Source organism: Ricinus communis, chromosome 5, assembly GCF_019578655.1.
Source record: "Ricinus communis isolate WT05 ecotype wild-type chromosome 5, ASM1957865v1, whole genome shotgun sequence".
Classification (NCBI taxonomy): Eukaryota; Viridiplantae; Streptophyta; class Magnoliopsida; order Malpighiales; family Euphorbiaceae; genus Ricinus; species Ricinus communis.
Window position 1 is genome coordinate 27154948 of NC_063260.1, and position 15984 is coordinate 27170931.

General features: G+C 32.6%; 2 protein-coding genes across 2 annotated transcripts; both read right to left on the reverse strand.

Moving 5' to 3' along the window:
* Positions 1-1721: 1721 nt before the first annotated feature.
* Positions 1722-2580, reverse strand: LOC8288865. The gene is made up of 2 exons (XM_002518886.4): positions 2346-2580; positions 1722-2096 (listed from the first exon to the last, which is right to left on the reverse strand). Exons 1-2 carry the CDS (start codon positions 2445-2447, stop codon positions 1965-1967), a joined length of 234 nt encoding a protein of 77 aa, XP_002518932.1. The 5' UTR covers positions 2448-2580; the 3' UTR covers positions 1722-1964.
* A 6560-nt stretch (positions 2581-9140) lies between these two features.
* LOC8288867 lies at positions 9141-12018 on the reverse strand. Its single transcript, XM_002518888.3, has 6 exons — positions 11264-12018; positions 10888-11050; positions 10605-10781; positions 10432-10515; positions 9983-10064; positions 9141-9868 (listed from the first exon to the last, which is right to left on the reverse strand). Exons 1-6 carry the CDS (start codon positions 11602-11604, stop codon positions 9429-9431), a joined length of 1287 nt encoding a protein of 428 aa, XP_002518934.1. The 5' UTR covers positions 11605-12018; the 3' UTR covers positions 9141-9428.
* Between the last annotated feature and the right edge of the window lie 3966 nt (positions 12019-15984).

Sequence of the window (15984 nt, forward strand, 5' to 3'; positions counted from 1 at the left end):
ATTCAAATTTAAATTTTAAATTTTTTAATATTTTTATTTGATTGTTTCAAAATTTTAAAATAATTATACGTTTGATTTATTTTTAAATATTTTTTAATAATAATTTTTAAAATTTCATAATAAAAACGATGGCATGGAAAATTGATTGATTGAGCTTACTAAAATAATAACAATTGTGAATCAGCAAAAAAGTTTATCCAAAACTTAATAATATGGTTTATCTTATATCATATTTTTATTTCAATTCACTAATTTTTTTTTAGTAAACAGAATTAATTTGTAAATTTTTTATTATAAAATTATAAAATTTATTTTCAAAAAGTGTTTTAAAAATAAAGTAAAAGCATGAATATTTATTTTAAAATTTTAAAATAGTGAATAAAGTTATTAAAAAATATAAAATATAAAATTAATTAATAATTAGGCCAATGTATTAAAAGAAAATTGAAAAAAGGGTTGAAAAATGCTTACATCAAGATAAAAGACACTCATTATGTTCCTAAAAAGAAAAAAAGAAAAAAAAAAAAGGTAAAAAATGGATTAGACTGGTTTTCACCAAAGAGCAATAGTAGTTGTCAACACCCTGAGTGGCAACCATAGACCGCCAGTCACAAAATATCTACCAGCTTATGACTTGAGTAGCACACCACTGAAAGCTTTTTTGGGACTTTGCTTGAGGCAAAATAGAACATAAAGCAGCCAATAAACCAATGGTTACTCCACGTAAAACTTAATTAGAATATTCCCTCGGATATCCTTCATTACAAAAGCCTTTTATTTATTCCTTTCTAATTAGGTACTATTTCAATTTCATTTCATCTCATAACTTTTTGAATTAATTCGTCCACTAATCTTTTCTTTTCTTAACAATTCAACCAATCTTAGCTTTATATGTTAAAGGCATTTAGAGATTCAAAATAGCAAAAAATGGGTAAATACAAATCGTATTGATTCAGAAGATAATTAAGTGAGCACATCGGATTTCAACTTTATACTAATTTGTCTAAACTCATTTAACGAGGTACATTTTAAACTGAAAAAAGAGAAAACTGATTCCTTAAAAGTCAATATTGTGAGCTGGCTCATTCGCACTCTTGAGCAACGAGAGAGAGCTAATGTGGGATAGCCCCCACTCCTTTCTAGAATTTTTCATTATTTAAAGTTAATTTAGTTGCAAAATATTAATAATTTGATATAAAAAAATATAAATTGAAACATTTATTGAATTATATCAAAAATTAGAACGTTAAATTGATGAGATGATCCAAATTCTAATAACTAAATATATATTTGGCCCATCTTTTTTTAAGGAAAAGAAAATCACTTAAAACTTATATTAAATATTTATAATTTTCTAGTAAAGAATTTAGTAATTTAATTTTTTGTTTATAGTTAATAAACATGTTTAAGCTCATAAGACATAAAAGAGAATTTAATGAAATCAACCCCAACTGATAAACGTGTTAAAAATCCAAACTAATTCGACTTAAGTTAGGTAAATTGCAACTCTAATTGCCATTTTAATAAAACGTGCGATCCAACTCATTTGAATTACAACTAACAAACGGTGCCGGCTGAATATCAACTCATACAGCTCATCCAGCCACAGAAAACCAAATTCACAACTAATTACTTATGCAAACAGCCTTTAAAGCAATTTGAATAGCTTAACTAACAATTAAGATACCAATGCCAAGAACTCGCAAAGCACCAACAGCATATTGACAAAATTATTATTATTTAAAAAAAATAATAACAAAGAAACTGTTTTTGGTTACAACTTACAACCCACCAAAATGTATGAACACGGAAAAGCCGAACTACAATAATAATGACACAAAAAATTAACAACAAAATGCTCTCTTTCTCTTTAATCACATCTTAACCAATTGGGTTTGCCTCAACAAATTCTACAAAAACAGAAGATTAAATGGGAAAAATAAAAGATAGACAACAGTATTACTTCACCGATGAGCCGTAATTAGGGTTTCAATGAACCTCAAACCATCAAATCGTGGCGCGAATTTCTCCTTGTCTGAGGACGGTGCACAAGCATTTGATGCGCCAAGCTTCCCCATTACAGAACTAGATGATCCCTGTTAATAACATATTATTATAATGAGACCAAGAAACAATAAAATAAAATAAAATCTTTCCAGGAATTTAATCATCTCTAATTGACAAGCGTCGCCAAAATTAAATGTTTCCATACAATATACAGGGAGATTTCTCTCAAAATCGAAGGCCTTCTTTTTAAAGAAAAGAAACTAACACAAACAAAAACCATAACCCATCAAAAAAGAAAAGGGACATTTTTTAGAAAAAAAAGACAGAAAAGAAAATACCTGATTGGAGGAAGGATGAAAAGCCACGTCGCTGTCACCGGCAGAGAAAGCCACGGTGGAGGCTGCCAGGACAGAAGCCACAAGAGTGCAAGTTCCCTTCATATTATTTGGCTAAAAAATTAAATTGAAGATGAGAAAGCTCCGATGAGAAATGGACGAAACCCGACGAAGCTCGCCGGATCTCGACCAGGGCTGCAATTGCGTCTTTTGGTATTTGAATCACTGTGACATGTGGTGTGGCATTTATATTTCGGTGCATCCTGATTTAACGGGATTTAACTTAATTTTTAATTCCGTTCCACGTAGATTTTGGGCCATTCGTTTTCTCTAATAAATAATGGCCACGTGTACTCGTGAGTTAGTTTGGTTGGGGTTGGAGTTGAACCAAAGGCGATCAAAGTTAAGTGATGAATTGATGTATATTTTTTTCTGTCTGTTTGTTTGTTTGTTAGTATTTTTCAGAGTTGAGAATAAAATAAAATAAAAGGAAGGTAGGTTGCTTTGATTGGAGAGAAAGGCTCGATGCCATGCGTCCGTGAATTTCTGATAGGAGATTTTTCTTCGTGTACGGGCTCTCATTTCAGAAATTGTCTGCTGCGTTTTGCGTAAGCTGGATGCCGTTTCAGTCTATGACTCTCTGCTGTCTGTCAACAAAAAAATATAAATAAAATATCAAGTCCGATTCTCGAGGTTTCTTTTATTATTTCTTTTATCTTTATTAGGGCCTGCTGTTAGGCTAGCCCTAAGCATTAAATTATTTTATAGGAAAAAATACTCAGATATGACTCTCAAGCAGTGGACATTAAAAAGTGTTTGTTCAGAAAATTTAATTCTTTTCAATTCAGAAATTGGGGGTTCATGGAAATGGAAACCCTTCCTCCTTTTTTCCTCAATTCTTTTAACGCAAGGCAGGCAGACAAACTTCTGTTAATTGGGAGATTCTGCGGATATGGAGCCCAGCCCAGAACAATAAGGGTGATTTTATCATTTTTACAATTTTCATGAATCCTCTCACCTTCCCATGGCTCTCAATTGAAAGAGCAAAATAGTTCGAAACAAACAATAAAAAAGACATATTAATTGAAATCATTACTTTTTTTTTTTTTTTTTTTGTTTTCTACAAGACTGAGTTTCTATTTTCCACGGACAATTACTTTTTAAGCCCTATAAGTAGGACCCAGGTAAATCTAGTTTAACCTTTGATACAGTGCAAGGTAAAATCCATATGAATTCCTTCACCTCCGCTTGAAATTTAAAAGAAGCGGTGCCACATTCATTATTACAAGCTCAAGCTGAGCGGTCTTTCCTTTATCCATTTCAAGGCAGAGTGGAGGGTGGTGGTCTTCTCTCTTAAACCCTTCCATTCTCATACACTTCTCTATCCGATTAAAAGAAAATATCAAAACTGAAGGATCCGGCAAGAGAGAGAGCTAAGAGAGTTGGAGGATTATTGGTTAATAGAATTTATAAAATAAAAACGAAATAAACTATCCGATTGAATACCGAATTTTGAAGATCCAACTCTTATGCATATTATTATATCATAATAAAATGGTTATTTATCTTTATTAGTAAAGAAACTATACTTTGTATATATTAAGGTTTTATGTTTTTTTTTTTGTAAAATTTTCATATTATTTTTTTAAAAAATATTATACTTGAACTTTTAAATAGGAGTTTTATCTTTGATAAAAAGAATTTCTGATATAAGGGACATCCCTTACTGAAGTAGGCATTTCGAAATAGTTGAGCTAGCAGAGATCCAACCTCTAAATTAAGTGATTTTTATTCATATTTTATCAAAAAATTACATTCCTTCAAGTAGCTTTTTAACTAATGATTTTTAACCTCTTTCATTTTTGTATATATAATTTTTTAATTATATTCACTTTTATTTATTTTCCATGTACTTTAAATAAAAATATAAAAAAATTAAAAAAAGAGAACAAAAATTGTATAACAATAAACTTGAAAGGTGTTATAGATAAAAAAATAATTGAAAAATGTCAAAAATTAAATTAATAAAATCTAAAGATGAGACTATAAATTATGCCTAACAAAATTTGTATCAATGTAATAAGAAAATGATTCAAATGGCATGCTTTGGTGATAATGAGTAGGGGCTCAATCGAGTCGAGTTGCGCCCAACTTTTAAATGTTCATGTTCGGCTCAAAACTCGTTTAAATTGAGCTTGAGCTCGATTACTTTTTATATATTTTAGCTCGATTTTAACTCATTTTAATTATTTCAAATTCAAGTTCAGTTCGAAATCAGCTTGTAGTAGATTTGGTTATAAGTTCGAATTCAAATTCGTTTTTAAGTTTAAATTTAAATCGAATTCAGATTCGCATACAAACTCAAATTTAGCTTGCATTTACCAAATATGCTTGTAAATTACATATGTATTTGTAACTAGTAATAAAAGGGCTGGGCTGAACCTTTTATGGAGCATTGCTACTGCAGTGAAATTCCCCAATTAAAGATGTGCGATAACCTGATTTCTCCTCCCTATAAGTTAAAATAAAATTGGCCCCTTTCTTACCAAATCAATAACCTTTTTACCTAAACAAAAAAGTTATGCATATTCGCTATTTTACATTTAACGTTTATATTTAAATAAGATTTAATCGTAAATTTTTAAATAGATATATAGACATATAAAAAATATTTAAAAAATGACAGTTTAAATATAAATAAATGTAAAAATATTGCTAGTTTAGTAGTTGGACATTCTTTTATTTTTTATTTTACACTTTTTTTTCTTTTATAACTACTATTATTATTTTATATATTTTTACTTTAAAAATAATATTTTGATAAAAATAAGAAATAATTAAATATTAATTAATTAAATTGAAAAAATATTATTATAATGATAATAAAAATATAAAATGAAAAGATAATGAAAAAATTATAGCCAATATTCATTATCACGAAGATTTTTTAAATTTAAAGTTGTGTTTGATTTTAGATTAATTATCCAACTTAAAGCTAAATAACTGTAATAAAATAAAAATAATATATTGACCAAATTAAAATTTAGTGTAAAGTTAAGTTCCAATTGATATAATTATTTATAAAATATTATTCAACTAATATAATATCTAAAAATTTTAATCTAATTTAATAATAATCCTTAAATAATATTTTAATATTTATTTAGGTAGTAATAAATATTTAATTCTTAATATATTTTATTTTGTTAATTATTTTTAATATATATGAAAAAGTAATAAAATATAAAAGAAGGTGACGATGGAGGTAGTGGATGTTAGTCCCATAATACCTTCAAAAAATCAAAGATAAAAAATGTAATTTGTGAACCTTATTTTAGGGGCTGAAAGTTAGAAAGAAGGCAGGATAAAAAGCAAAAGTTTTCATATGAATTTTTTTTTTTTTAAATGTAAATTAAAAGTTTTAAAATTCCTCTGTAAATTGTGTCTCTTAGATGACACACCACATCACTGCAGTTGATAATTGGTTGGGATGACGTGATGTGGGTATGAAGATTTTGGATAGTAATAAGAATTTATGGGTAATTAATTGAGATACGTAGGTGTTTGGTGGTGGTATGTAAAAAAAAGTATAAAAATGTAAGTATATAAAGAACTAAAATCATAGATTTTTTTATAATTATTTAAGAAAAACGTATAAAGTTTAGTTTTCTCAATAAAATTTACAAGCATAACATTAAAGTGAAAGTGAAGGAATTGAGGCAAAACGTAAAATGGCTTTAACAAAAACAAAAAACAAAAAAATGGTCTTTTAAGTCACCCTTAAATTATTAAGATGAGTTAAAAAAGGAAATGATGGATCTACCCAATACGTCATTCAGCTATCCCTTATGGCACCTTATCGTGACACTGACACAGATGTTTTTGCTTGCAAGATAATCCCGAGGCCATCAACCTATGCCTGGAATGTGGAAAAATATTTATATGATTTATTTGAAAATAATAAAAACTCTCTTTATTTTCTTTTCTCAAAACAAAACTTTCCAAACATAAACTCAGGGGCCCATTGGGCTCGTCGTTGAGCAGAATTTGAGGGCTAATGCGTTCACATGCAAGTGTAGTCAATAAGTTAGGAGAATGCATGGAATCTTCATTCCCAAAGTAAACCAGCTTGCACCCCTTAATAGTAAAATACTACTTGACGTGTCTGGTGGAGGCGGCGTCGTTCTTCCATTGCGAAAGCTGTCAAAACACGCTTTTGATCCCAAATCCCTCTTGACCAAGTAAACACTGCACTAACTTGGAAACCCAATTCTCCACCACCTTCCACTCAAACCCCATACACACATATAATATAAAGGCTTTCCTTACATTACTACTGTCCATCCAACAAACACAGATTAATTCCACACCCCACATTCAAAGTTTAACTAGTAATTAAATTCTCTCTCTTTTTTCTCTCTGTTTCAATACCAAAACAATCCAACCATGAATTCCATGTTTAGCTCCTTCGATGTACTCTGCGGTGAATTCTTGGGCCAAACTATAAGGTCCCCTTTTGCTTCTGCAACTACTCCTCATCATAATTTGATCGGAAAACCCAAGGCTGCTTCACCTTCCCCGTCCCCCGAGGGAGTTGCCAAACAACAGCAGCCACCCAAGAAGGCCCAGAGGTTTGCCCCGGAGCTTGATGGGCTTAACTGTTTCGAGACGCTCGTTAACTTTTGAATTTGTTCGATCGCTGAGATAGTCATGTATAAATTTAGGATATTTCCATATGTTGGTCACAGGATTTAGAATCTGGCGTTGGGAATTCTTTCATTTGTTTGTTAAAGGTGGTTCTCTTTTATACAGTAGCGCTTAATCTAATGATACGTTCTTGAAACACTTTTGTTTTTCTTTTGTATGGATGGCTTAGTTTCTCAACCAATAATGATTCTGCTTTCGCAAGAAGAAAGCAAATTAGGCTGCATACCTGTGAATTAAAACAATCAGTGGGAGAAAAAGAAAAAAGAAGTTATATGGTTGTGAACAAATTGCTCTTTTTAGAAAAGGTTGTAAATTAATAGTTTAAATCATCCATGAACACGACACTGCTGAAAATAAATAAATCTGATAGTGCAACTGCAGGCACATTTTTATGATTCAAAAACCATATATTTCTCCGCCTTACTATGATCTCTTTCCCGTTTACTTAGCAAGGCAAAGCTTTCCTACTAGGTGACTTTCAAAATCAAACATACCATGATTCACTGCTTTGTCACGCGCCTACGAAACAGCTCCTCATTGATTTCTGATAGACTTTCCATTCAAAAGTCTTAAAAAGTACAAGAGGCCTTCATTCCTCTCTGTGTGTCGAGAAGGGTAGACGCTCAACAACTTCTCCTATTACATTTTGATTACAAATTATAAATGAAGACGGACCAGATATATACAGTGGAAAGCACATAATGTAGGCAAAAGCATTTATCCACAGCCTTCATTAAGATAAGATGTGTGCTCATTATTGTTTTGTTTTTAAGAGGTTTATAAAAGTTGATTAAGAAGGATTCACTAGTGGCCTTATAAATACAATTTGAGAGCGAAGTGACGAACTTGAGCTAAAGCCTAAAAGCAAATATGACAATACGGGAGAGATGTCTTCAAGTCCTTTTTGAGAATGGCCCTCGATGATGTAAGTGAAGAAGGTTAAAGATTTGGGGATTCGAAATTACTGCTCCTGTCTAGATTTTAGCACCCTATCCAGATACTCGAGGAATTATTATATAAATTTAATTTGCTAATCATCAAAATAAAATAATTTTATATTAATATTTATTTTAAGAATAACTGTGTTGTTAATTTTTTTAAATGGTTTAATAATTTTAAAACAAAATTAACATATATTAGTTAAATATTTTAATGAGGTGATGTATGAAGACTCTTCCGGCGATACTCGCACAAAAAGAGTTTGAGCATGAGGTCATCAAAGCATGGCAGTGGCGCATAATATCATACTATTTGTTAGATCTGACCTCAGGAATTGCAACACCACCTTCTTACGTTGAATTTCAAAGAATCCGGCTCTGTATATGACTTCAGTAGTTAAATAATGCAATGGCAGTGGAAAACGTCAGAAACGAAGGCTGCAGAACCAAAAGAAAATAATAATAATAACGAGGCGGAAGAAAATTTGACATGAGACAACAAAAGGCATCTCCAAAATGGTAAAATTGTTGCAACATTCACGGCAGAATGCAAAATAAAGGGATATGAACATGGAAGCCAACTTTGTTTTCATCGTTTGTATGGCCAATTCAAAGCAAGAACCCATATGAGTTTGACGGCCTTTAATTCTCATTTTGACCAACCCTTAACCATTGCATCCCCAACTTTATTATGCTTCCCAGTCTACGTAATTTAATCCAAGAAGGCTTCAGTTAGATTTTCTCATAATACATAATAACAATAATATACATTTTATATGTAACTCTAATTTTTTTTTGGGAAAGACCGAAGCCAATAATATCATGAATTTTTAATTTCATCTCAAAATTTAAAAGTAAATTCTAAAACTCTTAAAATTGATAAAACATAAATCATTAATAAAAGAATTTTCAATATTTTTTATTTTAGCTTTTGTCTAATTCTTCTAACACCATAATTCCTTTTCTCAGGTTAAGTAACTAAATCATTCTACTTTTCCCAACAGAAAATCGTTATTTTAACTTAATACCACCAGCTTAATTTCATACTTCCTATTCCCAGATAAAACTGAGTAGTCGTGCAACATTCTGCCCTTTTGTTACCTCGAATTATGGCGCCAAAAGGGAAAAATGAAAAAGGAATTACTAACATAAATGAAAATAAAAGAACTTGAATATTTTGTTATTCGAGCAGCCTGAGATTCTTTAATGAGATCTGCTAAATTTCATAAATACAGCTATATGATCTCTCTTTTCTCGGATCTGGAGCTGCATTATAACTCGAGAAGAAGGATAAAAAAAAATTGAATACAAAGCTTCTATCCATTTGAAAAGGGGCAGGTTAGGAGATTCCTCATTAAACCATTTCTCAGTTTGCTGCAAACTGCAATTGAACTTTGACTGTAAAAGGTAATGACGCAAAAAAGAAGAAAAACAACCCAAATCACAACCTCCTTCCAATTTTCGCAAATCTTCTGGCTACACCAAATATAACTGCCTTAGTTAATAATCCCCGGTCAAGAGTACAAGCCAAAGCAATAGCCCCACCAACCACAAGCAGCCTAGGTATGTTTCCCCCCGGTTTCTTGGATGAATCATCGCTTTCAACCTCTGATGAATAACTAGCATTGCTTTCAAGAGATCTCAGGTAGTCTGAACTCACTTTGGTGTTGATCTGAGCCATGAAAGCACATCGTGAAAGTGGGCCTCCAGCAGCTCTATGCTTCTGATATGCACGCAAACCAGGGTCAATCTTCTTCACCGCTCCCCACATACCCTGCCTAATTCCAAGTTTTGCAATTTCCCAAGGAATACCCATGTCTTCGTGATGGAAGAGTAGCACCTCACATGCACTTAGCTGGCCATCCCCCCTTTTAGATTCAACTGTTCAAAACCAACAGATAGACGCCTTAGTCAGTTATAGGAGCAAATACTCAGCTGTTCTCCAGCATAAAACAAAAGAGAATTCATAATTCAGAAAATTTATATAGCAGTTACCTGCGCGAATGCACCAGCTTGAATAGTACAAATCAACACGTCTAGGTTTATTACGTCTTGGCACAGAGGAGCAAGGAACTCCCTGAAACATAAAGAACAGACTCAATAAATTACTTGCTGATTGAAAAATTTGGACCCCTTACAAAAATGAGATTAAATTAAATTCCAACTGATACCAACACAACTAGTTAACTGGGTATCAACTAACACAGTCCTACCACTATTAAGCTACTGATGCGGCTCCAGGAAACATATACTCAAATGACATATCAACAGAATGAAAAAAATTCACAAGTCTTATTCTAGCTAAGAAAGCATAGCATTCACATTACATCCCAAATATGAATCTTAATCCATAGAATATGAGATAGCATCATAACTCCCCATCCTAATAGGGAAGAACCAATAGAAGATGGATGGCGGTTAGGGATTGTAGAGCCAATTCATACCTTTGTAACACAGTAGTACAGTCGACCTGATTCCCAAATTCGACGACCTATGATGTATTCTCTGTCGCTACAGAAGAAGGGAAACTGTGCCAAATACAATAGATTCAGCATAAAAGACACCAGAATTAAGCATTTGATGCAACAAAAGAGATGTGAGAAAGCAATCTCTATACCTTGCGTACCCACTGGACGATCATGGTTCCTGTTGTCGGGCACTCCTCCAAAGTTGCAGCATGTAACATCATGTCGTCCCATTTCAACCGAAATTCATCATCCCAGAAAAAGTCCCTTACAAATTCAGGAGTGGCATCCTCAAAAACAGTTCTGCTGCGATATTGTGGAGGGCCAGTCTAGCAAATACGATTCGATATTCCAATTAATCAAATGAATAGCAGAATTCTAGCACTGAAAATTCCAAAGTAGAAAATAAGTGCAATTTGACAAAAGGAAAGCAACCTCAGGATCTCTGCGCCAAGCTTGATAAGTCATAGTTGGAGTAGAACGATCCATCATCTGAATCCAAGCAGGACCACCATCTTTCTCATCCACAATCTTACACAAATGCTCTAGGTCATCATCATTCACTATACTTGATGTTTCCTTTTCAAGCTGTGACGAACTGAAGTGAAGCATATTAGTGAAAATATAATACCCACATACCTAATTCAAAATTCATTTCCAATCAAGTTTTGAGTTGATTAGTTTTAAACAATTTATTTACCCAAAGACCACTTTGTGCCGCGGGAATTGTTAATTAAAATTCCTTAATTTATATAGTAAAAAAGAAAAAGAAAAGAGTGGCCTTTTAAGTTAATTAAGAAAACCCACAAACCTGCAATCAGAACTAAGGGAAGGCGGTGCAGAAGCAGAATCGATTTGAATATGATTGTCGGCAACCCAAGACATGCAACTAGGCAACTGAAATCTCATTGATTTGAAGGTTGTAATGGACGACGAAGATTCGACCGCCACTGGTGATGCTACTTTGTTTGCAGAGTCGTTACAGACAGAAGAGATACCCAAATTGGCCCATTTGGGTTTCCATGCCCATCCTACTAGAACTCCAACTATAACAGCAGTCCATAAAGGAACCGTAAACATGGCTAGCTCGGTCAGGACATCCCAAACACTAGGTCTTTTTAATATCTCCAATAAAATAGTCAACAAAGCCATGTGTTCTTTTTTTTTCCAAATAGAATAGAAGCTCAAAACAGGGGATTCCCAGAAATCCAAACACAACCCAAACAAAATTAAACCTAAGAAAAAGAAAACCCTCGATTCAATCGAAATGATAAAACGCGTTAAGCGCAGCGACCAGTCGAGGGTTTCAAAGAGAGGAAAACCCCTAAAACAAAACGGCAACTCAAAATGAAAATAGAGAGAAAAAGGAGGAGGAGAAAGAGAGGGGTGAGGAAAATAGGAGGAATAAAAAAGATAGCAGAGAAGAAGAAGAAAAAAGAAGAAGACAAAAGTGAAGGGTTTGATGCTACGGATAAGGATTTGTGAGATAAGCGGTAGAGAGACGTGGTGTATAGATTACCGTAGGGCCACTTGATTTTTTTCTTTTGTTTTTGTCAGCCTTTTGTTAATGTTAGGTGCATAAATAAAGTTCCAGGTAACGGTGCCGTTTGAAGCTTAATCGAAAGGCAGCAATTGGAGGGAGGGAGGGAGGGAGAGAGAGAGAGACGGCAATTGGCAAAGGAATGCGGTTGATTATGTTGCTTGAAATATTTAGGATGTTTTTATAGAAAAGTTTGAGTTTAAATGGACCGACTGTAGTATCATATCACATAAAATGGCCTAACGTCTGTCTATTTTATAGTGCCAAGTGTATGAGATTTCTGTGGACTGTGGTCACCGCGTTCTCATTTTTCACGTTTGCTTTCTGCTTCTCTCACTCCTCATTTGCAAAATCTTTTATTTGGATTTCCACTTTTTATATTTCTCTTAGTCCATTGAAGATGAAGACCAGCACTATGTCTTTATTAAAAAGTTCGTAATGGATTTTAGATCAAATTTAGTAGACAAATTTTAATATTTAATAAAATTAATTCATTTCAAATGAAATGTATATTGTGTTGGAAATAGCGATAGAAAGAAGCAAAAATTATAAATAGAAAAAATCAAATCATAATATGTGATTTTATTAAAATTAATTTAATTAATAATTAGTTTTATAAATTTAATAATATAAACTTTTAAATAAGTTTTAATTTCTATTGTATTTACAAACAATAAATTTATAAAGTTTAATAGCATTTATTTGAATTGAAGATAATTTTAGTATTTAGAATATGGTTAATTACATTTAAGTAATATAGAGGTTAAATATTTCAAATGAATTGACTTGAATGAGAATCAGAGTGTAAGTTATTTAAGTTGAAGTTTTTGAAATCTGAAATGGTTAGATTGGATTTTTCAGATATGCTGAGATTGAGTTCAGTGCTTGTGAACCGATCAATTTTACACGTATTTAACTGACTATTTTGTACTTTGAATTTGACATTTCGAAAGCCTCGTTTGTAGTAGTTGGAATATTCAATTGAACTAAAATGCACTTGTAAATCACGAGGTTAGTATGGTCATCTTGGAGGAATTGTTTTCCTCTGAAGTCTACTTTAAGCTACTGTTCAACATTTTGACCTGAAAAAAGAGATTCAAAACATATTTGTCATTAATTATTATATGTTGGTATGTAGTGTGCGTCTCTCTCTCTATATACATATGAACTGGTTGGTGTTTTATAATTGGACACTAAAGAAACAGCTTAATTGCGAGTATTACATAAGTTGATTATGTTTTAATTACAAGCAAGTCTTCCATTAACTCACACATTCCCACCTATTTCTTGATGCGAATATAATAATCACACTATTCATATGCAGTGTAATCATCATATCTGAAATACTAGTGACTATAGAATAAGCAACACATGCGGAGGTTTTTCTTGTTTGTTAGTTCTTTATTACTATCCTATCCGAAATCCACCAAAAAAATAAATAGGCTACCTGTTTTGGAATTTTGAAGAAGATTTTTGGGTTTTGCCAGTTAATGCATAAGATCCAGAGTTACTCATATGTATTGTTGTCTAGCTTTCTTATGACAAGGGTCACGTTCTTATGCAAGAACCTCTTCTGTATCATGTGGGATAAATTTGAAGAAATTACTGTGTCCCTTGAGGGTGATTGATGACTCCAACAGTTGCACTGAGACTGTGTTTATATATAATCTAAAAGGAGTTAAGAGTCCATTAATAATAGTGAATGAAAGACGAGTGTATTTGGCAAGTTCATGGACAAATTAGTTAAAAAGATAAAAATTTGGGTGAATTGCCCGTTGACTCTAAATTCAGGGGCTAAATTGATCTTTTATCCTTAAACTAATTGCTAAACTGGCCGGAGGTGCTTAATTGGTAACAGTAAGTCGGATCATAATTTGATAAAATGAAACACAAAAATGTTCACCGACTATAATAATTGAGAATAGATAAATGTTTTGGTCATGTACCATGTTTCATATATGTTTTTTGTTGAGTGACCCTATACAGTAGTGCTAGCTACATCATAAAGATTGAGGGACGCAACTACTTTTTGACTCTTAATATATGATTTTACCTCTATTAGCAGCACCTAGAACAAGAGCCACACGGTTCGCTCTCAGCTCATGTGTTTGACAACTTAATATTTTGGGATAAATGGAAAGAAGAAAAAACTTCAATCTTGATTTCTGTTTTTCCAGTTTCGATCGAAATTGTTACTGGTTAGAGATATTGAAAATTAATAATCTAAATCGTACATATTATATTATTATTTGTTTAAACAATATGCATTTTTTAAATTAAAGCAAGCGTAAAATTACAGGCATATCTATTTGTATGATACCTTAGTAATAAGACCGAAGAGTTAGTTGCCCAAAAAAAAGCACCAATGAGTTTTGGATTTTGATGTGGTACAAGTCACGTATTGCACTATGGTATTAGCAGTGTCCTCTTCTTGTAGCATTAGTAATGGAAATTGGGACCCAGTTAATAAGAAAATGGGGCCATTGATACGTAAAAGAATCGAAGTTGAAGTTGAAGTTGAAGTTGGTGTGAATAGCTCTACAACTTCAACTTCATTCCGATCCATTCAAGATTTTCAATCACGAATCAAGACTTAACTGTTTAAAATGACGGTGATCATAGTCGATGAAGGACCACCCATTTTATTTAATGGATGAAAAGATGCACAAACTAATTTTATGTATTTGGATGATTATGAGTGAGATTTCTTTTGCTGTATTGTGGATCCGCCTGTCCCACACCCTCAATTACAAAACGTGAAGATGGCAACGTAATCTAATGTCTCTTCTTCTTGGATGCGTCCTGTTTCGATTATTCCCAGGATTCTTGATAACACAAATTAACTTTAAAAACTAAGGGAGGGACAGAATGAAACAAAGGTTTTTGTACGTACAGATCAATTTCAATTTCCTGTTCTGATGATTATTCCGAAAGATCATATTTTCGGGATTTGCATGTAACTGCAGTTATGATGTTTTCCGATGAGCAGCATCTGAGTTGGGAACTGCGCATTGACATGTCTTGAGTTTTAGACCTAATAATTACATAAATATATCAGATCAATAATGGTCCAGGTAGGTGATAGATGCATAGCCGCACTTGAAAGTAGGAGGCTTTTGTATCCAATTTCACCAAGATACGCTTGAATGATTGTTGAAGATATTTTTATAAGGAATTTCTACACACCTGCAGCAAAGACGGACCTAAAATTGCCCACTCTTGCATTCTCTATATCTAAATATATCCTATCCAGCACGTGGGCTTATATATGTATGTAAATGCAAGTGTAAGCGGTGGCGACCTTAGTTTTAGTTGAGAACAACTGTTTCAGACTTCCAGTCTATCTTGAAAGTTTTCCCTGCGCATGAGAAGACAATTGGGTAACACGATTGAGTTGTTTATTATTGGCATTTATTTAGTTTTAGTTTTGTTATTTACAATTCGTATTTCTTTTCTTTTTGTTTTTTCTAAGTTCTAAATGAATGTTAGTAAGCAAAAGAAAGAATTGACAATTTGCATCCAAATCAGCTTATGGATTAAATAAAGAATTGGAAAGGACAAGGTTTCTAGAAGTTTAATCTGGAATTAAGATTGTTTATGAAGGGTTTACATCAGACATATGTTTCAAGCTTTTGATAGGACAGCCTCTGATAGAGGCATCTCTCCTAACCGACCAAGTTCAATGGTGGGTGTCGCTGTCTTTAATAAATAAAAAAGAAGCAGCACAATCAAACGCACCAGCCAGCTCCTGTTACTTCTGCAATAACCCCTCTCCTTGGTACGCACAACAACACTCAGGATTCTGTACAGCTGATTGCATTTACTATTCATTCCTTCCTTCCTCCACATGGTCATATGCTCTAACAACTCATTCAACAGTTCACATACTATATTTAATACAGAATATCCAGCTACTTTCTGTTTGCTGTTTCTGTATTTTAGTCTGTTTGGTTTGTTAGGGACAGACAGCGGAAGAAAAAAAGAACACAAAT

Coding starts and splice junctions, on each gene's coding strand:
- LOC8288867 (XM_002518888.3), bottom strand. CDS start 11,604: ATGGCTTTGTTGACTATTTTATTGGAGATATTAAAAAGACCTAGTGTT. Junction 10,782..10,887: donor CTTGGCGCAGAGATCCTGAG/GTTGCTTTCCTT, acceptor CGTATTTGCTAG/ACTGGCCCTCCACAATATCG. Junction 9,869..9,982: donor AAGCTGGTGCATTCGCGCAG/GTAACTGCTATA, acceptor GGTTTTGAACAG/TTGAATCTAAAAGGGGGGAT.
- LOC8288865 (XM_002518886.4), bottom strand. CDS start 2,447: ATGAAGGGAACTTGCACTCTTGTGGCTTCTGTCCTGGCAGCCTCCACC. Junction 2,097..2,345: donor TTCATCCTTCCTCCAATCAG/GTATTTTCTTTT, acceptor TGTTATTAACAG/GGATCATCTAGTTCTGTAAT.